Genomic DNA, 21,449 nt, shown 5'->3' on the forward strand with positions numbered 1-21,449 from the left:
TACCAAAAGAACTGTGTTGTCTCTTGCAGCTTTCTGTATGTGTCTTTGTTATTTTTACATTGATTTTACTCTCAATGTAAATTTGTGCTTGGCTTTCCACTTTAACAAAATTTTAGGGCTGGTTGTGATGGCACACGCCTTTAATCTCAGCACTCGGGAAGCAGAGGCAGGTGGATTGCTGTGAGTTCAAGGCCAGCCTGGTCTACAAAGCGGGTCCCGGACAGCCAAGGCTACACAGAGAAACCCTGTCTTGAAAAACCAAAAAAACCCAACCAAACAAACAATGAAATTTTATATACGTACTACCTTAAATTTTGAATATGTGAATTATTTGCAGAACCTATTATTTTTTAAAAGAAAAGGAAATTCCCCCATATTCTTTTTTATTACCCTTGTGTATTTTACTTTCATAGTTAGCTCATTGCTATAATCTTTGAGTTTTTCATGTTTTCTTTTCTATTAGGTCATAAAACATTTTAACAGTAAATTCTGTAATAAAAAGAATTTGTTGTTAGTTTGATATTGAGTTCTTATTTGTCTCATATTTTTAATGACATGAAGTGTTAAATCCAGTTGTTTTTTACTTGAAAACAAATTATGGTTCTTGAGTGGCTAAAACAAACAGTTTTAAACAAGTTGTGCCTCTTACTATGTGGTTGGTTGGCATCACTATGCCAGCCTTCCCTGTTGGCTAATTTGGCAATATCACAATTACAAATGCATGTCCTCTTTGAATGGCAGTTCTAACTTCAGGAATTTCCTCATGGTACCGTCTGTATATGCAGAATGCTGCAGGCATTTGCACCTTTGTTTAGATTTATAAAAGAGCAGGAAGAACTTTTTTGCAGAGAACAGTTTAAGATGGTGTATTGCCTGGAACACATGGTGCAACTGTGATAAACAGTGAGGTTAGTTTTTTTGTTTTTTGTTTTTTTAAATGCCTCCTAAAATATTGGGGCATGAGGTGAGGCAGGAGGAATTCAAGACCAGGCTGGGCTACATAGGAGGCTAACCTAGGCTACATACAAAGTTAAATACTATCCCAAAAGATGTTGTGAAAGATAAAAGATAAAATTCAAGGGATGTTTATAGAGTATTTATAGTGAAAAAAGAAGAATTTGAAGAGGAGGAAGCATCTGCATTGTGTTGTAGGGTAACCAGGAAACAGAGATTGTTGCTACCCGTTTTGGTGGATTAGAGCCAGGCAGAAAGGAAACAAAGATGGAAGAGTGTTCTGGTTTGCTTCTCTGTTCCTGTGATGAGCCACCACAACCAGAGGACTAAGACTCCGCCATGGCAAGCAGGCAGGGCAGCAGGCAGCAGGCATCGCAGAAGGAGCAGGAAGCTGAGAGATCATATCTTCAACAACAAACATGAAGCAGAGAGAGCAAACTAGAAGTAGAGTGCAGCTATCCATTCTCAAAGCCCACCCCCAGTGACGCACTTCCTCCAGCAAGGCCACGCCCCTAAGTTTCCATAAACAGTGCTACCAGCTGGGGCCTATGGGGGATATTTCTCACTTAAACCATCACAAAGAGAGGTTTTGTTTGTTTGTTTGTTTGTTTGACTTTCGATATTTTTAGTCTTATAAATAAAGACTAGGCAAAATACAGTGGGAGTGTGGGCTAACCTAGTTGTGCTAGAAATGAGGGAGGTCCGTCCCTGTGGTGTCTGAGGGGTCTTGTAACTCAGCTCTCTTCCTCACCTACTTTTCAGTTATATCTTATCTTTTCCAATCCAATAGAAAAGGGCGGGAGGATCCAGCAAGGGAACCGGGTTCCACTAAGCCTTTATTCGTCCACCTCCTTCCTGTGACTTTGCTTAATAAAGTAGGAGCACACGCAGAGGTGAAGCCTAGAAAACGCAGCCCGTCTCCCTACCCTGCTGCAGTTCACTGGGCGATCTTGGGCAAATCACGGCACCCCACCAGGGGAGAATTGTGTTAAAATCATAGGCTTATTAATTTAAGAAAGTAAAACTAATAGACTCCAACATGAGAATGCTGATTTTTTTTTTTTTGTAATTCATATTATATATAAATAATTACACATAAAACAGAAAGTTGCTAAATACAGAAAACAGGAGGGACCATTTCTTCCTTGTTTTGGAGGTCATTTCACTGGCCTCTCCACTGCACTGGAGCAAGTCATTGTATTGTTTCTGAGAGGAATGTGGGAGTTTTGTTACTTTGTCAAATTCAAATGAGAAGATTTGTCAATTTTTATATTTTTTTCTGTTCCTTAAAATTCAGTCGTACTCTGACCATTTGTTTGCATCTTGCCTGTCATTTGGCATGGACAGTTAACATGTGGAGCCCTGGGTCACTTGCACTTTGCTCCTAGCTGGGTTGGCACTTTTTACCTTCCCTGATTGGATCACAGACATTCTAAATAAATCTAAAGGAATTATTACATTGTACGTTTACCACAATTTTTAAAAAGTGATTGGTATTCATGTTTCCAATTATAATTAAGTTAATTAACTTTAACTTTCTCTCTTTAAAACTTAAATAGAATTTGAGTTCTTATTAATATAACCCCTTACTAGCCTTTTTGAAGGTTTTTGAAACTTTCTTTCTGTCCAGCAGTAAGCTCAGTGCGCACTCTATAAAGCGCTGTTGTAGGCGCGGCAGGGACAGGCCACCCTCCCTGCTGTGCTGAGGCTGGGGGATAAATGCATCTCTGACGTGATCCCACAAGGGAAAGAAGAGAATGGCAAACTGGTGAAATTTTGAATTTTTAAAAAACATGCAACACTTTAGGACAAATTTCGACCTTCATCTTAACTGTTCTAGTTAATAGGCAACTTTTGTTGTCTGTATTCATGTTAAGAGTAGCTTAGCATGTGTATCATTTTCATAACAGTTTTTTCAAATAAATAATAATGCCACATTTCTACTTAGCCCCAAAAGGAGCACCGAGAAGCGTAACCGCGAGCAGGAAAATAAGTACATAGAAGAACTTGCAGAGCTGATTTTTGCAAATTTTAATGATATCGACAACTTCAACTTCAAACCTGACAAATGTGCAATCTTAAAAGAAACTGTGAAGCAGATTCGCCAGATCAAAGAGCAAGGTAAGAGAGCCAGAGCGGTTCCGTCCTTCCCAGTATGTAAGACTCCTTCAGTCCCTTGAATCTATTTCTTATGCTTAAATTATTGATGAGATGATGTCACATTGCGAGACAAATGCAAGTATCACTTGCAGGGTTTATAAATAGGCTTTATATAAAATTCAGCGATTCCCTGAAGACCAACGCCACGGAGGTGAGCTGGTGATGGCACTTCTCATCTGGTGAACTCAGCTTGGTGCCCCTGGCTCCCCCCACATCCCCAGAGCTTTCTCAGCCCGCACAGCAAGTGGCTGGTGCAATCACAAGTGAGGGGCTAGTCTTCCATGTCCAAAGTAGCAGCGGGAGGAGCGCCTCCTGGTTCAGCTGGCCAGCGTGGTTGATGAAGCCATAGCCTCAACGGGCCGTGCTTCTTCTGGATTAGAATTTCACACCCTGAGTGACGGAGGCATCAAAGGCTCTAATGGCCAGTAAAGATTCTTTGTGAAGTCAAACACATCACCACGGGATGGCTTTCTTCCTGCGCTTTTTTTTTTCTCTGAAATCATTTTATGTTTCTCTTTTTGATATTTTTGCCTACAGAAAACAAATTAAGAAAATAATATTTTGAAAAACACATTTGACTTTGTAGTGCCAAAAATAAATCTGAGGCATGTGTGAACAGTGCTTTGGTGCCCAGGGCTGGCTGGCGCATGCTCTGAAGTGTCCAGAGGCTGCCTTCCTTCAGGGCCACAGATGATTATCTCTTGAAATGCTTTCGGTGCATCCTCCTAGAACTTATGTATTTCTTAAACTGCCTTTTATATCATAGTTGAAAAACCAATTTCAGGAAAATAATGTCCTTGTCTTTATGGATGTCTGAGCCTCAAACTGTTTCCCCTGTGGATCATAAAGCATGACCTCTTAGCATTGCAGCACCGTGGCATTGTCCAGTACTCACTACTGAGCTCAGCTTTACAGGTACGGTTCTTCCTACAAACTTAAAAATACACACAAAACATACACACTTCTAATATACCAACCGACCCTGAGAAATCTTTTTTTCTGGTCTCCTTCAAAATTGTCCTGCTGTAGATTTCAACAGTCAAAAAATTTCGACTATTTTTGTTTTGGGGTTTAGCAGCTACATTTGAATCAGCTTGGCGCCTTGTTCGTTTTTTGACTTCAGCAAAGGGCTCAAGCGATGTTCTTTGAGCTCTCAGGAGAAGTGCTGGGGGAAGTGTGTGCAGTCCAGGGGATGTGTGCTTCTGGTTGCTGATGCCATCGTGATAGAAAATGTTAGCCTGGTGTTTCAGGTTTCTAAGAATTTTGAAGGGTTCCATTTTGTGAGCATTTCATGTTACTAGTTTTATGTTTTAAAACAGTCATAGACGTATTTTCAACTACTAAAAAGGTCTTGCACAACCTTGGTAAATCTACTCTCTAACCAAAAAACATGTTAAGATGTGCCCTGCTGGGCCGGTGCCATGCCTTCAGTGCGGTGTTAGTCATCAGGTGCGCATACCACAGCCACCCAAGACGCAGATACTGCAGACAGCCTGGCTGTCATATTCTCACAGCAGAGCTCCTGCAATCTGAAGGGCAATGGGTTCTGAAAAGGGAAGCAAAAGTTAAGTGCCAGATACACAAACGTTAAATACCAAGGACAGAAATCTGCTTTTCAGTTCTTCTCATTTAGAGAAGTTTTAGAGCTTTAAGAGTGCTGCTGCCTCAATAGTTTAGTCGTCACATCAGACAGGAGCTAGGCATGCTCCCGTGCACGGAAGGGCCCTTTGAACCTGCTCAAAAGCCTTTTCTCTCTGCACTTCTCTCAAAGATAATTGAGCAATGACCACACGTGGCTGCTGACGAAAGCATGATCGGTATCAGCCACTCAGCCGACACCTGTCACAGTAAATGTTTAGTAGGTGTAGTTATCTTTTCCACATTAACCAGACACTTTAAAAACAAAACAAAACAAACAAACGCGCCTAAGATCCTTGCACAGCTAGGATGGAAAACAGAAGAAAGGTAGGTGCCAGTGGTTATTCATGCCTGCTTCCCAGAGCGGTTTAAAAAACTAAGTTTAAATTTTTTCTAGTGTCAAAGAACTCTCTGGGAATAGATCCGTTTAGGCCACTTTGATTTCTGTCTGTAGCCAACAGCCAGCCACGGTTCATATGTCAGACTTGAGCCCGTCCCTCTCACTGCGTCTTCTCTGTCCCAAACTGTCCCCCACAAATAAGCATAAATAAAACCCAACTACCACCTTCCCATGATTTCCCAAACTTACCTTGTATTTCAGTCAGTCACACTGTCAGCCTAAATAGCATTACTTCAAGAACTGAGGAGAGGACTGTTGATGATACACTAAGCCTGCGTGTTTGGCTCAGAGATGTTAAGCTGTGTCTCAGATGCTGTCCTGAAGACCACTAAGCAAGGAGGGGAGCAGGGCTCATCTTGAAGAAACTGTCCCCAGTTATGTGTGACAGCCCAATGTTGTGAGCTCTGTCCCTCAACTCTCCAAACACCTTGTAAATTGAGAAAAATAGGAAGAAAAATTTAAATGGCTTATAGGACAGGAATTTGTAGTGAGAATTACCAGGTGTTTAAATTAATAACTATTGTTTCAGACATAAAACTTTATGAAGACCACCATTATTAGAGGCTGTACTCAAGCCAGATGTGATAACACGTGGGAGGCAAAGGCAGGAAAATCACCACAAGTTCAAGGTCAAGCCTGATTTACATAGAGTTGTAGGCCAGCCACAGCTGCATGATAAAACTGTCTCAAAGAGACAAACATGGAAGAGCCTACACTCTGGAGGTACCCTGTAGAAGGAAACAGCAGGGCTTTGGGTACAAGGCTAGTGATGTGATCACCATTACATTTGGAATTCCATTTGCATCGCTGGCTTTCTGTGGGCCCACATCCCTAGAGCCTTAGTTATTACCAAAGTCAGTAACGAAATGAGACCATATGTTATGGCTAAAGTCTCTTTTGAGCTTTCAGTAGCAGCCAGTACTTTCTGCATGCTGGGTGCCTTGTTATGTGCTTAGGTTTGCTTAGCTACTGTTTCCCCCTTTCCGGATGGGAAACCCTAGACATGGGGTGGGTATGCAGCAGAACCCTGTGCTATAAGGAAAAGCGTAGGTTGGAATCCTGGCAGCCTGGCCTCAGAGCTGCCCTGGGCCCCATCGCAACAGCTTGTTCATGTGATGTTTCCTTGTGTTCTCTGTGATGATAGGTGCTTCTCTGCCTCCTCCATAGCTTAGAGCTGTCTTGGTAGCTAACTTGCCTTAACTGAAGGGGCTGCTGCCGCCAGATTGCACAGAGTGCCAAATAAGAGGAGAAATAGAGTCTTATTTTGGATTACTATATCCAGTTTCATTCCATTTAGCAAAAAAAAAAAATTATTCTGTAGAAAATGCATGGTAATTCCTATTTATGTTATGAAACTATAATCAAAACTTAAAATGGTTAGAAAAATTGAGGAAGTTTTAAAATTCAGACCATTTCTGCTGCCTTATTTAATGTAATGTCTTCTCTGCTCTCCAAAGTAGCCACACTATTTTTTCTTCCAAGATCATTAAAGTGAGTTTTATCATTCAAAAATTATATTAGTCTGTAGGCCTGTAATCCCAGCACCTGGGAGCTACAGGCAGGATGATCAGGTCTCCAAGCATTCATAGGGAATTTAAGACTAGCCTGGGCTATATGAGACACTGTGTTTTTTAAAAAATCACAATATATATTTCATTGCATTATATTTGGATTTGGATTTATTTATCAGTTAGAGAATTGGTTTCAAACTTTAGTGTAATTTTAGTGAACAGGCACATATCAAATGTTCAAGAATATATTTCAAAACAATGTGCTGATATAATGTCACATAAATTTTTCATTACAGTTATTCCAGTGGTAACATTTTAGTATGTGGTGTTGACATGATAATTTGGGATTCTACATTGCTTCAAGCATGCTAATAGGATAGCATCACAAAGTGAAGAAGTATCTGGAGGCGGGGAGGGTAGCAGTGGTTTGTTGGAGTCAGCAAAATTAAGTCGGACGTAGTGGCACGGGTCTTTAATACCAGCACAATGGAGCCAGGTGGATCTCTCTAAGCTCGAAGCCAGCCTGGTCCACATAGTAAGTTCTAGGATAGCTAAGCTCCTGTCTCCAAAAAAAAAAAAAAAAGTTTTTTAAACTATGCAAGTCAGTTGTTAAGCATAGCCATCTCTAATAACCATATGGATGTGGAGGATGGTATGACCAACAAAGGTAAAGAAAATGGCATTCAAGGTTTCTTATTGCTTTGCTCCACAGCACTGTGGTGCTCTAGAGGCTAACCCTGTGCCTCTGTGGCACCTACTGAGCACCACTCCCAAACTCAGGGTCCATAGTGTGGCATCGGTGTATTGAAGTTCCACCGTGAAGAGTGTGTCCCTCCCACAGGACTAGGACACTCTGTGCTTTACTGATGCTGTCACTCTAGACTTAATGGTAGTAGGGAGGGTTGATACTTAACTGTAGATAGCTGGCCCATGAATACACAGACGCTATCAGACAGCAGAAAAGTCACTCATGGACTCTCTTGTCTTATTCATTAATTTAAGTAGAAACTAACCAGCGTCCATATTCTTTCATCAGTTGTAATCAGAGGGTAGCTGGAACACAAGAACACAGCAAAAATCAATAGGAACATTCTCCGAGGCTCAAGTGACCATTTACTTACAGTAATGAGAGGTGTAGATGTCATTCTCATTTGTAACTTATGTGCTACATACCTTCTGCCCCACCCACTCACAGAGCTGCCTTTATGACAGTCTGCCCTGGAGAGGGAAAGCATGGACTAAGGGGAGTAGTCAGGGCAATGAGCTAACGGTGGCGCTCACAAGCCGAGTGCAGAACTGCTGAGCTTACACTCCCTTCCTGTCCATTCCGTCCCTGCCGTATGTTAGATGTGCAAAGCTCTGAGCCTAGGAGTTTGGCTACTCAAAGCCAGTACAGTCTCTGTCACAGCTGTCACCAAGCAGCGTAGCAAAACAACTGGTGGCAAATCTCGTTCACAGTGGGGCTGTCTGTAAGCCAGACTTAGTGGGGGATGGGGTGGTGGCGGTGGTCTTGTGGTGAAACCTTACAGTGATGGGCAAGTATCTGCTGGAAGGAAGAGCTGGGTTAGCTGACTTGACATGTAGTTGGCATGCATCTGGAGGTGCCCGTACCAACAGTAAAGCTCAGAGTTTTGGATTGCCTGTCAAATATGACACTACAAAGACCTCAGTATTTGGAGAATGACAGGAGACTGCAGTGACATGTACTCTAACTTTCCTTTTAAACAGACAGTCCTTTCACACCACATATAGCTTAGGTCTCAATTACTAGCTTTTTTTTTTTCACCCTGCTCACTCTTAATTTTGATGATCTTTTTAAAAGAGCATTTTTCTTATGAATTTGTTTGTTTAATATGCGGCGTTCTATCTACATGTACACTTACAGACCAGAAGAGGGCATCAGATCACATTATAGATGGCTGTGAGCCACCATGTGGTTGCTGGGAATTGAACTCAGGACATATGGAAGAGCAGCCAGTGCTCTTAACCTCTGAGCCATCCCTCCAGCCCCCAATTTTGGTGAACTTTAAGTGGTCAAAGTCAGCCAGATGTGAACTTGGGCCAACTGAGAATATTGTGTGAACAGACCCGCTCATGCCCCAAATCTATGGTTGCATAGATTGAAATCCTCAATATATAACACACCCATTACAAGTAAGGTCTTTACCTAAAATCCAGTGATTCCATTATCTTTAACAGACCATATGCAGCTTTGTCTTTATTTCAGAATCTATTAAGAGGGGATAATGATGCCTGATTCACAAAGCCCCTGTGAAAGGTAGGCTTACAGAACTTTACCTCGTGTTTGGTAGAGTGGATGGTTTCATTGGCAGTGATTTCATACTCTACCAATGTGTCTGACATCTGTACTTGCAAGTGTCTTCTGGGTAAATGGGTATTTTCTCCCCCCCCCCTTGGGTATTTTCTTTCCAAGGCCTCCATATTGCTAAGGAAACAATTATCTTACGTATGTTATCATTTTAAGCCTTAATATTCATACATGTTTTTGTTTGAATACAGAGATAAGTAAATAGAACCTTTCAAGGTGTTTGATCAGAGATAGAAATCAGACTGTATTGCTTGGTATCCCTGCCTGAACCACTCCCAGTGGCTGTTTCTGCTACCAGACTGTCCTACTATCCACCTTGCCTGGGTGACAGTCATGGGAATTGAGCTTTAGGAAGGTCTAGGGTGTTGGCAGCTTTCGCTCAACACAGAAAAGAATCTGGGCCCTTGATTGTCTTTAAAGATCAGAAACTACTGTGTCTCCTGTCTCCAGAAAACAGCTAAGTTGTGTTCCTTCAGTAATTTAACCAGTGTCAGCAGTGCATCCCGATACTGCAGTTGCTAATGAAGACGAAGCATTGCCCCCTGCGTTGCATATCTTTCACTTTTATGCTTGCATATGGATCGATGGCTCACATTATTCATGAAGTCTTTAAAATTAGTGAACTAGGAGTACAATTCTGGTCTTTCTTTCTTCATAAGAAACTCCCTCTTCATTGTTTTATTTTATTTCTTAGACACCTGCAAGGTTGGTTTGGTTTGATAGGTTTTAGGTAAAGAGGATTTAAATCACTGAGTGCGCCCTAATGCTTTCGGATTTTAACACATTATGTCATGAGCTCTCAATCCAGATGTCAGCTGGCACCAGCAGAAAGTAGACAGCCCTGTTTCTGTGATTACCTTGTACTAGTGTGAAAGGAAGTTAATTCTGATAACCCATATACATATATATTTATGATACAGTATATGTATTATGTATATTATATATGTGTAATGTATATTATATATATTGCCCAATTACAAACACTACTACCATAAATTTCTATTTAATAAATACTTGGAAGGTATGCTATTCACCGAGGGAGCTTTCATTCATTTAGAGGGAAAGAAGGACATTAGAGACAGTGGAAATGATAAAGTAAGAGCAGCCTTTCAGGACAAGTCTGAGCTAAGTCTTGTGTCAGGCAAGGGTTTCAGTAAGTAGGAAAATGTAAACTTGGTCTAGGAAGAGGCATCATAAACAGGGCAAAGAGCAACCCAAATGGGGCACAGGAGTGCACAGTGGCATACAGTAAAGGGTATTTCAAGCAATTTACTACTGAAAAGAACATTTGAAGGGTGACTGGGGAGGTCAGCGCTGCACTTCTGCCTTCAGCAGAAGGGGCTTGACATGGCCTCCCATGTTCTCTAGGGTCTGTATAGAGTCTACTAAGAGTAGGCAATGGTTAGAGTTTATTGAAATCTTGGTGGTATAGGGACACATAACTAAGAAAACTAGTAAACCATAAAATTCATTATTTACCCATAACAAGAAATAATGGTGTTTTAATAAAACAGCCTTTCAAGCCATATGTGGTAGCTCACCTCTAAAAATCCAGGCTACTTGGAAAGCTGGGGCAACAGAATTGTGTATTCAAAACCAGCCTGGGCTATGTAACAAGACCCTAGCTTAATAATAGTAATAATAACAAAAGCAGTAACAACTGATTTTAGTATATTTTTATAACCTGTGAAGGGACCTTAGAAGAATGAGGTGGATATTTGTAAGGGTTAGAAATGGCAGGTAGCTCCACAAGGACAGAGCAACAGTGACCTGGACAGAGGTGAGAATCAGTAGACGCATCCGAGCATTCATGTATACATTCAAACCATGACATTTAAAAGTATCAACTCTTATATTTTTTCTCCCATTTGACTTGTCACTAATGACTTAGTGTAGCAACTGCAGGCACACATAGAAAGAAAGGTGTTGAGCTGGACCTACTCAGTGCCAGCCCTCCCTTCAGGCCTGACCCACCACAGCCATGTGGGAAGTGCGCACATCTTCCCTGACTGATGTGAAGCAGTATGGCACCCATCCCTGCTTCTCCTGTTGCCTGAGCTCAGAGGTAGTGGCATCCCCCAGGGAGGGGCCATTCTACCACAAGAACCAGCCAGGGTCATTTCCGTAACTCCCCTGCCTGCCCAGTGAGCCAGTGTGGCTATAAGCAGGAGTTGAGATAAGAGCCACTACACAGCATAGGTGGCTCTGACATCTGCCTCTAGCCAGCCACTAGGACATGTGCTGGGCCTGGGTATGGCCTCTGACTGACTCTTGGTCTTTCTGCCTGGGAAGCTTGTCTCTCCTTCCCTTACTTAAAATATGAGGTATTGCATCACTATATTTTAGAGCACAGTGACAGAACTGAGGATGAGTGGCAGTGGAAGCTTTTAGCAGGCCCCCGGAGCCCAGGGTATTCCTGTGTTTCTCCAGAGTATCTCTCTAGACCAGCTCTGCACCAATTAGGGGCTCATGCCTTTGTGTCTCGTTTTGGCACTCTTTCCTCCCTACCTGGAATCCATGTTTCCTGCGTCTGTCCTACTGTTCATTTTCAGCCTTTTCAAAAACCATTTACTAATCACGTAGACAAGATAGCGCACCTGCTTTGATACCTCAGGTCATCTATGTCTGGTCTAGCCTTATTCTAGTTGTGAGTTTCTCTCTTTCTTCCCAGTTGGTTGACATTTCTTTTATAGTTCTAAGTGTGATGTTTGGCGTGTTTTATGTGAAATAAGCATTTGTCAAATTTCTCTGATGCCTAGCCTTGTGTGATGCTTTCATATTGGCTGTAAATTTCAGGATTTGAGTACCTTCATTCTTGTATAAGGATTATTTCAGCCTTTCATGACAAATATTTTAATTTGCTCCCTCTTAGCAAATTAGTGTCTCTAAAAAAAGCTATATGAGACAAACTGTTAACTTCCTTAGGCTCTTGACAGGTTTAGCCCTGGAACCCTTGTTACTAACCAGCTTATCAACTACATTATATTTTGAAATCCTAAGAAAAGAAATGTTTATAATTATTTATTATGATCTTTAATTAATTTGGACTGTTTACTTAAATTAGACATTTTGTATTAATCTACAACACATGACAGAAGATTCATACATGATATTAGTTCTCTGTAAATATTAATACTCATAGCTATGATTTTTCCAGGAATGTTTGTATTTTAATGACCTTAGTTTACATGAAAGCTGGTCAGGCATGGAGGTCCCAAGTTTGAGGCAAACTTGGGCTACATAGCAGGCCCTGCCTTATTTAGAGATAGATAGATTATAGATAGATGTTTACTTTTGTTTGCTTGTTTATTAGTTTGAGACGGGGTATCAATCACTGTGAAACCCTGACTGGCCTGCAACTTACTGTGTCAACCAGGCTCACCTCAAACTCATGGTAGTTCACCTGTCTTTGCCTCAGGAGTGCTGGGATTAAAAATGTGTGTCACCATGCCAGGGTAAGATGCTGTTTTTTGAGAAATAGGCTAACTATATTAGAAATGCTAATGAAAGAGAATGAAAGTTTCACATTCCATTTTAATTTATACATATATATATATACTATATCCAATATAATATCAAAAATAACTAAATATGACCAGACATGTGCATCATAATTTAAGTATAGGAGAAAAGGGTAATGGGGACTCAACGCCTTTTGCTCTTTCCCTTATCCTTTATGGGCATGTTTAGTTTAAAGTACTTTTTTCTTAAATGTATGGACTTTTGTTCCCTTTTAAATAGGCGAGGACTGTGTTGCTACCCTCCTTGCTATTCTGTTAAAACAAGGGGTGACTCTCTTTGTGGACTTAAAGCTTAAGCTTAGCTTTCAGACTGAGGTTGACTTATCCAGCAATAATGACACCTATTTTAGCTGGTCCTCCCAAGGAGATATTTTGGTGGGGTGACAAATGGAGGGGCAGCACTTTGCATACATTTACTCTCTTAAGACCCTGTAGGTGTTGGGTTAGTGTTGTTGACAGTGAAGGTTGGTGTACAGCAGTCTCCAGGTTCTTTTCCTCCGGCTGGATTACAACACAGGCTCTGCTGAGCAGTACATCACCTTCTACTCCCCGCCCCCCACCCCCGCCCCCATCTCAGCCTCTGTCTCAGAGTTCTGATTACTTTGTACTCATTGAAGTTGGACTGCTTTGGATGCCTCTTGTAAGTGCAACCATGAAGCATTTGCCTTAGTGAGGGCTGATTTCCTCCATGTTGGAACACGTAACAGGATTTCCTTGTTTCTGAGAATAATATTCTGCTGATTCTTTGTGTGTGTGTGTGTGTGTGTGTGTGTGTGTGTGTGTGTGTGTGTTACTGTGGATCAACCTTATGGATACTACCACTAAACTACATACCCAGTCCTTGGTTTTTAAGACCAGGTCTGACTTTGAAATCACTGTGTGGTCCAAGCAGGCCTCTAGCTTGTTAGTATCCTGCTGCGATGTCTTGCTGCCAGGATCATAGGCATGGACATGGCAGGCTCGCCTTGTCTACTCATTTGTGAATAGATATTGGAGTTTCTTTCATATCTTAGAGTTTGTGATGCTGGATTGGACATGGGTATGCAGATGTAAATTATATATATGTGTGTGTATCTTATATATATGAAATAGATATATATATGATAATTCTATTTGTAATGTTTTAAAGAAGCCCATAAAACTTTCCATAACCTCGGCACCATTTTGCAATTTCACCAGTAATATATGGCATGGGGCTATTCATATAGCAGCATTTAAGCATCATTGTTTGAAATAAATTCCTGTGTCATTATCTAGGAATGACCAGAGCCTTGCCTTAGCTAACCTCCCTTAAACATGGCGTTTCCTCATGTAGTCACACTCAGCATGCAGATGGCTTCTGTGCTGCGTGCAGCTATAGGCTGCAGGAACATGAAGAGAGGCAAGCAGAGCACTAGCCCTCCCATCCAGAGCTTCGTCCCTGCCTCAGACAACCCAGTGGGAACATGTCCCCATGTTCATCTCTGCCCCAACTGCAAGCTCACCCTAGTGCAGCCCGGGCTCCTCCAGCGGGGTCTGCCCCTGCCTTTAGAAAGTGATGAAGCCAATATTTGAACTGAATAAAAGAGATAGAATCACAACAAGGCACTAAGTGGGAAGCAAGCAGACAGGCAGGAGGGATAGGGAAGGAATAAGGAAATAGAACTTTTTTTTTTTAACCAAAAAAAAAGCTCATGGCAGTCTGCCATATGGGTAATGTTTAAATAAACCCTGAGCCTAAGAATCAGAAGTCTTTGTAGGCAAGGCTACTTAACTCATTTTTTAAAGATTTATTTATCTTATGTGTGTGCCTCCATGTATGTCTGTTCACCATGTGTGTGCATAGTATCCAAGGAGGTCAGAAGAGGGCCCTGGATCCCCTGGAACTAGAGTTAATAGTGGTTGTAAGGCACTGTGTGAGTGCTGGAAATCAACTTCACATCCCTTCAAGAACAACAGTGCTCCTAGCTGCTGGCCCGTCTCTCCAGCCCCTCACGGCACAGCTTTCTTTAGCAATGTCAGAAGATTGTGGTAGACACATCCCACACGCATCCAGTCCTTTGTTCCCATTTCCGCCTCTAGGAGCCCTGTCGTATTCTCTGCTCACTGCGTGTGTGGCCTGCACCTGTGGTGTCATCCCTGCGTGCTCGTGTTAATGGGGATGATACTCAGAAACACTAGGCAGGTGAAGGGCTTCAACCTGGTAAGTGGCAAAGCAGAGCTCAGACCACAGTCTCTTGGTAGTTGCAAAGCTGGTGCACTCCATGCTGTGTTCCAGCACTCCCTCTAGTCGTGTTTGAAATGTGTGCTTGTTTTCTTAGGAGAGAAAGTAGCGTTCCACAGAGTAATTCCAAAACCAGCCAAATACAAGATCCATGGGAGTTAGTTCAGTGTGAATAGAAAGTAGTTTTCCTTTTTATTGAGAATATATGTTATGATTTCACTTGATGTCTTCAGTCTTGTCTGAATGCACACAAGGGCCAGGGCCCCCCCGAGGCTGAGGAGGCAATACAGCCAAGAGCACCACTAGGATATGACGGTGCACTGTAGCCTGGGCCCTGCATGGTCTTCTCATCTGCTTTGCTTTTCTTTTCTTTTTTTGGGGTGGGAGAGGAATATGGTAAGAAAGCTCCTGAAAAGAAGGCATGGTTGTCTAGCAGGGGAGGCAGGAAAGGAGCTTACACAGCGGTCGGGTTCTCCAGATAACACAGCACTTCACATGACCATTTATATTTAGGGGACACATAACTATCAGGAAGTTGGGCACAACTGATCACTGAGAAAAAATACAGGACATAAAATATAATGAGTGGAATAAGAAAGAGACACTTGTATGACGTTAAAAGTGAAGAGCTTGCTGCCTCTGTGATGACAATGGGGCTAAAGCGTCAGGGGCCCTGAGGCGCTGGAGCTGCAAGCTGTTCTAGAAAGCAGCCCATTTCAATCAGGAAACGCCTCATCAGTGTTTCAGATAGCTATCTACCAAGACTCAAAAGACAGGTTCATATTGGCAAAGCTCTGGTGCCACACTGCTACTTCTGTTTTTATGTGGTAAATGCCAGGTTTATACCTGTATGGATGAGAGTCATCCCCGCCCCCAATTATACCAGCTTTGCCCCTGTGAAATGGAGGTTCTGTAACTACCTAGCTATACTTTGCCTTCATCAAAGGGCAAGTGTCAGCTGCCACCATGGAGGTGAGCGGCCATCCTGGTGGAGTGCTCCCTCTGTCCTAGGCACTGCTGTGTGTCCATGTCATGTCCTTTCATCTGTGAGATGCGCTGTAGAGTAAGCTTGCTTATTCTCTCAGGCTTAGAGAGGGCCTCAGGGCTAGTCTTGTCTAAAGCTACACACTCAGAGCTACAGCTCACACCTAGATCTCCACCCAGTTCCCACGCTCTATCTCCATCAAAGGATCGTGGGCCTGGCGTCCGGCTCTGCTCTTGTGGTTTTGTCTGCCATTTGGAGGAAGTTGTTCTGAGTGAATTGGGTAAGTGTGGACTCGGCTTTTAATTAGGGTGCTCCAGTTACTGAGAAGAGCATTTCTTGCAGATCTCTGTCTTAAAGGATAGTGTATACGTATTTAAGGCAGGTCAGGTTTTCAAATAAGACACACACACACACACACACACACATACACACACGATTTAGAAAATAGTGATCAGATAAGACACACACACACACACACACATACACACACGATTTAGAAAATAGTGATCCCAAGAAAGTAGAACATTGTGCATGGGAGGGAAAAGAAAAGAAACAACTTCCTGGTATTTAGCCAAGAAAAGAAAGTTGCATTGCATGCTTGTTTTAGAGTATTTGCTTTGCTCCTTGTTAGTCGTAAAGGAGGAATTTGTCTGCAGGCTGACGTCCTGTTGTCTCATTATGTCATCTTTGCATCTTACTCCAGCAGATTCACAGCAGGCCTGGCCTTGATAAGAAACCATGTGCCCCCATTTCAGGAAATGCACTGTGACCACCCCAGTACTCACTGTCCTGTTGGCCAAAAGTAAAAACTGCATATGAGGGCCAAGACTGGGTCGTTGTCTAGAAGTGCCATCTAAAGCGCCACCTGGAAATGGCGTGGTGACGTTTCGGGTATTTATGCTTCAAGTTTTAGTATCTGTAACAGCATGAAACGGTCCGTTTCTGTGCCTGCGTTTTTCCTTTTTGTCATTTTGTTCAAAAGAAAGCCACTATTTAACATGGTCACACAGACGGAGAAACACTGACTCCCCGGGAGATAGAAGTGGCTCAGGAGGGACTGCGGTTCTGAGCACCAGGGATGAACGTAGCATTCCCCTAGACCTGTCCACTGTACAAGTAACACATTGTGTCTTGTGTAGGAAAAGGAAAGTGAAATCAATAATGTCTGCATTGGCATGGCGCCCTCCCCAGGCCTTCCCAGTCATGGCCAGTGGCGGAGTTTCACAACTCTTAGGCCATTTCTGGGTGTGTTTCCTCTACTTCCCTGAGCCTGAAGAGCCTCTCAGTACAGTAACGATTCCTCGTTCGTGTCTGTCTGTACCGACAGATGTGTACATGCCATTGCATTTTGTAAGATTCTAAATGTAATAATTAGCTTATTACATCTAGTGGGAGTTCGACTTTCATAATTAATATGTTCAGTCTAAACCACTCTGAAATTAAGCTCACCTTAAGACCCTTTCCTTTGATAGACCCTCTTCAGTTTGTAGATGTTTCATGTCAGATCAGGAAAGGAAAACAGAGGGACATTTTGTTTGAAATAATATTAGAAAGCTTAAATTATCAAAGATCAAAAGAACCAAAGTATTTTTTTTTAATGTTTCTTAGATTGAATGAAAGTAATCTCACATCTGGTTGAATTTATGAGTCTGTTTTTTCTGTCTGTCATACTTTAAGTAGCAAACACTCTTCAACCTAAAAACTATTCTTTCCTAAGATTTACTTCTAAATTAATAGTTGGGAACAGAAGTTATTTTCCATCAAAGCAATATAGTGGGGTTTTGTTATTGTTTTTGTTTTACTTTTTGGTATTTTGTCTGTCTATCTTTCTGTCTCTCCTCCCCACCCCCGTGTGTGTGTGTGTGTGTGTGTGTGTGTGTGTGTGTGTGTGTGTGTGTGTGTGTGTGTGTCGTAAAGTCCATTATCACTATAAGGATTTTACCTTAAGCATCCTTCATTCTGTGAGGAATAAGTATGCACAGATACTCTACAGATGTAAGCTCTGTTTCACAGGCATTGCTAAGTTTACCAGAACCTCTTTCTGTTTTATCAAGTCCAGGTGTGATCCTGTGCCCTCCAACTTTTATCAGTGTTGGAAAGAGTCCTTGTACCCTCAGAAGTGGGTCTACCTCTTACTATAGGTAGTTTATTGTGTATATGTGTAATAATATAAATGTATACGTAAAAAATAACAAAATATTTAATAAAAACAAAAACAAAACTTGAAAAGATCATTTACAATAAAAAAAAAGAAGTGGGTCTGCTTCCTGATGTTCTTATGCAGTGATGTGCATGAAAGAAGCTAGTCACTCAACACGGGAATGTCTCTCTTAGGAAGATGTGTTCTGCTTTTGCAGAGAGACCTGAAAAACAGCTCCTTCCTTCCTTCTGCCTCATTTCTCGGTCCATCTTGCCCAGCACTGATTGAGATTCTTGGAATAGGAGTTCTCCTCAGAAGGGCAAGTGGGTGATGGTAAGGTCTAGCCATGGGGTGTGGTCAGTCTGGAGACCAGGGCCTCCGTGGGTACAAGCTGGACCACAGACCTTGCCACTGAGTCAATACACTCCAACACATGCCAGCTGCCTTCCCTTCTGCTGTCTTTTCTAGTCATTCTCTCACTTCTGGGAAATGTCTTACTCTTTGGTCCACCACAAGCACCAAATTCAGGTTCTCATGGGTCCTTGTTCTCAACCAAATGCTCGGCTCTTCTTGTAATTGTTCAAGGATCGTCGCCCCTAGTGAAAAGGAAAGGAAAAGCCAGACTTTGAGGAAATCTTAAGGGCTAGCTGTGAGTTCCTGTCTAGGTGTTCTCTGAAATATAAGCAAACCTCAGTTCTGATTTTTTTTTTTTTGTCTACATGCTCCCTTTCATTTTTAGAAACTCCCATTTCAATTCTTTCAATCTCTGCAGAGAGGTTTTTATGCACCTTCCACTTGCTATGAAGACTTAACTGACTGTATCTGTCTCCATGTCTCCGCCTCCCTCCTCTATCTCTCTGATACCCATTTTCTTAGTGCCACCCCCTCACCCCCCCCCCCCCACCTTCACCTCCCCCATCCCCCCACCCCAGGGTTGAGGCAGGTTTTGTTACACACGCTTGGCCGTCCTGCACGCACTGTCTAGCTCCAGGCAGTCCTTGAACCCACGCCCTCCTGCTTGAGCTTCCCAAGTCGCTGGGATTGCAGCGTGCACCACATGCTGTTTTTCTTAGGTTCTGCTGAGGGAGAATGCCAGTGCTCTTGGAATCCGTGGAGAATTATAAGACAGGGCCATCTGTGTTCAAAGGCACTGCAGGCTGATTTCTTGGGATTTCCTTTGCCAAAAGATGCTACTCGTAGGGTACTGGGAAATGTGGAGGAAGCCTCCGCAGTGTGAGAGGTGTGGAGGAGTCTGCAGTCTTTCCACTGATGCTGGGTCTTTCAGGACTGAAGTGTGTATATACAGTACCTGACCAAGATGGACCCTACCTTAGTGTTTTCAAAGCCTGTCAGTTATCTCTGATCCAATATACTAGGCAATCATGTGTTTACTGTCTGTTGTCAGCCTGTAGGACATGGCAGAGCTACTTCCATATATTTTAAATATACAAATTATGAACGATTTAGATTTTTTTCTTGAAATGATCTTTTGGGTAGAGGAGTAGGGATTGTGTATGGGTGGATTCAAGGTCCAGACCTTTAGTACCAGAGCCATGTGCCTGCCATGACCACCTCAGTTTCCCTTCTAGTGAGTCTTTACCCACATCACCAAATTATTCCTTTAGATACAACACCTCCCTTTTCTTCTTTTATCATAAATTAGGTTGAGTGGTCATCTTCTCCCGGTTGTGCTCAGCTTTCCTTCCTAGGAGCGATGCTAAATAGCTCCTCCCCAGTGTCCTCCCCATCAGCCCTTTGGATAGTCCATGGAACCTAAACCATCTCTTTTGAAGATTAAGATCTCAGATGTGTTCCCGGCTTCCATATTAGGGACACACACACACACACACACACACACACACACACACACACACACACACACACACACACCAGCAGCAGCAGCAGCAGCAGCAGCAGCAGCAGCAGCTAGGTACCTATGGGTTCCTGTTTTCCTCTGGATTTAGTAGCTCAAGCTTTCTTTTCCAGTACTTTTTGAACTGCTACACTTGAGAGGACTGATTGGAGTCCGTTAGCATCCTGAGGGGTATGCATTGTTCTGGCACACTGATGGAAGGTTATTCTGAGCTAAGTAATCAGCCATGCTCTCTCCCAGAATGAAAGCATTCTCATTCTCATACTCAAGTAATTAGCATCTCTTCCTTGGTTGAGCATCCTGATCAGTGCTGTTGCCTAAACTCAGCTGTTCAGACAACTGGCTCTCCCAGCTAAACAAATACAGCACTCATAAATGAGTACTACAGTTAACATAAATGGTAAATTTTCTATTCTTATACATCTGTGACATGTTAAAAATAGTTCAGTCTCTATTTCAGTGCTCACCTTAACTGTCAGGGTGTGCTCAGACTCTCAGGAGCACAAAGCCTTGTTCATTTTGGACTTTGCTCTCCCACTGCTCAATATCATGAGTCCTCCAAAAATAGGAAATGGTACTTTTTTGGAATGAAAATTGTAAAACCAGATTCCTCAGCTGACTTGTTTGCTTGGGTTTAAAGTCGGTCACACGTGAAGAACTCTGTCAAAGAGTGGATAGCATCCCTTCCTTCTCCTTGATTGTTTACATGGTCAGCAATTGTTTGGGGAGGGGTGGCAAAGATAAAAAACCAATATCTGGCTCTAAGATTTGACAACCCTTTGGGAACTCTGCTACTATCCAGATACAACTAGATGGCTTCCGTATGACATAGCAGACACCCTTAGTCATGTTAGGGACTGCAAAGAGAAACAAACTTGGATTTTTTTTAGATTTCCTGGAGGAAATGGTACCAGTTGAATCAAAAATGCAATGCCGCCACCCAGTGATGACATGGCACCTGATCCCTCCATGTCAGCACTCTAGCCCAGCCCACTCAGTTGGACCTTTCCAGTTATAGGAGACCTTGACTGGACTTGTCCAGAGGGAAAAGAAAGAGTTTCCCCATCTAAGAGAAATGTTATTACTCAAAAGTAACATTATTGTAATATTTTGAAAAGAAGTTTATGGGATGGTAATACAGCTTAGCAGGTGAAAGGTCCTGCTGGATAACCTATGTTCTATTCCCAGGACTCACGTGGTAAGAGAGAGCACACTTCCACGGGTTATCCTGTGATGCCACATGTCTCTCACACACAGTATTACAGTAGATGTGTTTTGTTTTTCATTTAAATTACCTTCAGTAAAATATTCCTGTATTGTCCCTATATTCACTGGAACAAATTTATATGCTCAAGATTGTTACTGATAACTAAAGAAAAGACAAGTTATTATTTTGCTGGCTTTGGCTTTAAATTTATTGATAGAACTGTAGAAATGCTATAATAATAGCAGAATCTCAAACTGACTCTGACACAGTGTGCTCCTGTTCAGTTTCAGTCTTATCACAAAGGTGTGTGATACTCGTTCCCTCTAGAAGAAACCTGTTTGTGTCCTCGGTGGCTTAGAATTATAAATCTGTCCATTCCGTTCTGAATAGTTTCAGATTTTGCCATAAAATTATCCTTACATTTTCACTGTCTCCTTTTATTTGTAATTTGTGAACGGCTCCTATAGAGACTTGATTTCCTAAGGCTCTCTGTAATCATACATGCAGGATAACACTGCTTGGCACCTG

The 21,449-nt window shown here is 42.3% G+C and overlaps 1 protein-coding gene across 3 annotated transcripts in view; it reads left to right on the plus strand.

Annotated features, from left to right (window-relative positions):
- The window catches only part of Ncoa2 (nuclear receptor coactivator 2), a 249,110-nt gene that overhangs the window by 163,362 nt on the left and 64,299 nt on the right, over positions 1-21,449 (plus strand). For all 3 annotated transcript variants that reach the window (XM_051158936.1, XM_051158944.1, XM_051158951.1), the window contains exon 4: positions 2,903-3,075. In XM_051158936.1, the coding sequence (XP_051014893.1) occupies positions 2,903-3,075 (173 nt within the window). The remainder of the gene's footprint in view (positions 1-2,902; positions 3,076-21,449) is intronic.

Source organism: Acomys russatus, chromosome 2 (assembly GCF_903995435.1).
Source record: "Acomys russatus chromosome 2, mAcoRus1.1, whole genome shotgun sequence".
In the NCBI taxonomy this organism is placed as follows: domain Eukaryota; kingdom Metazoa; phylum Chordata; class Mammalia; order Rodentia; family Muridae; genus Acomys; species Acomys russatus.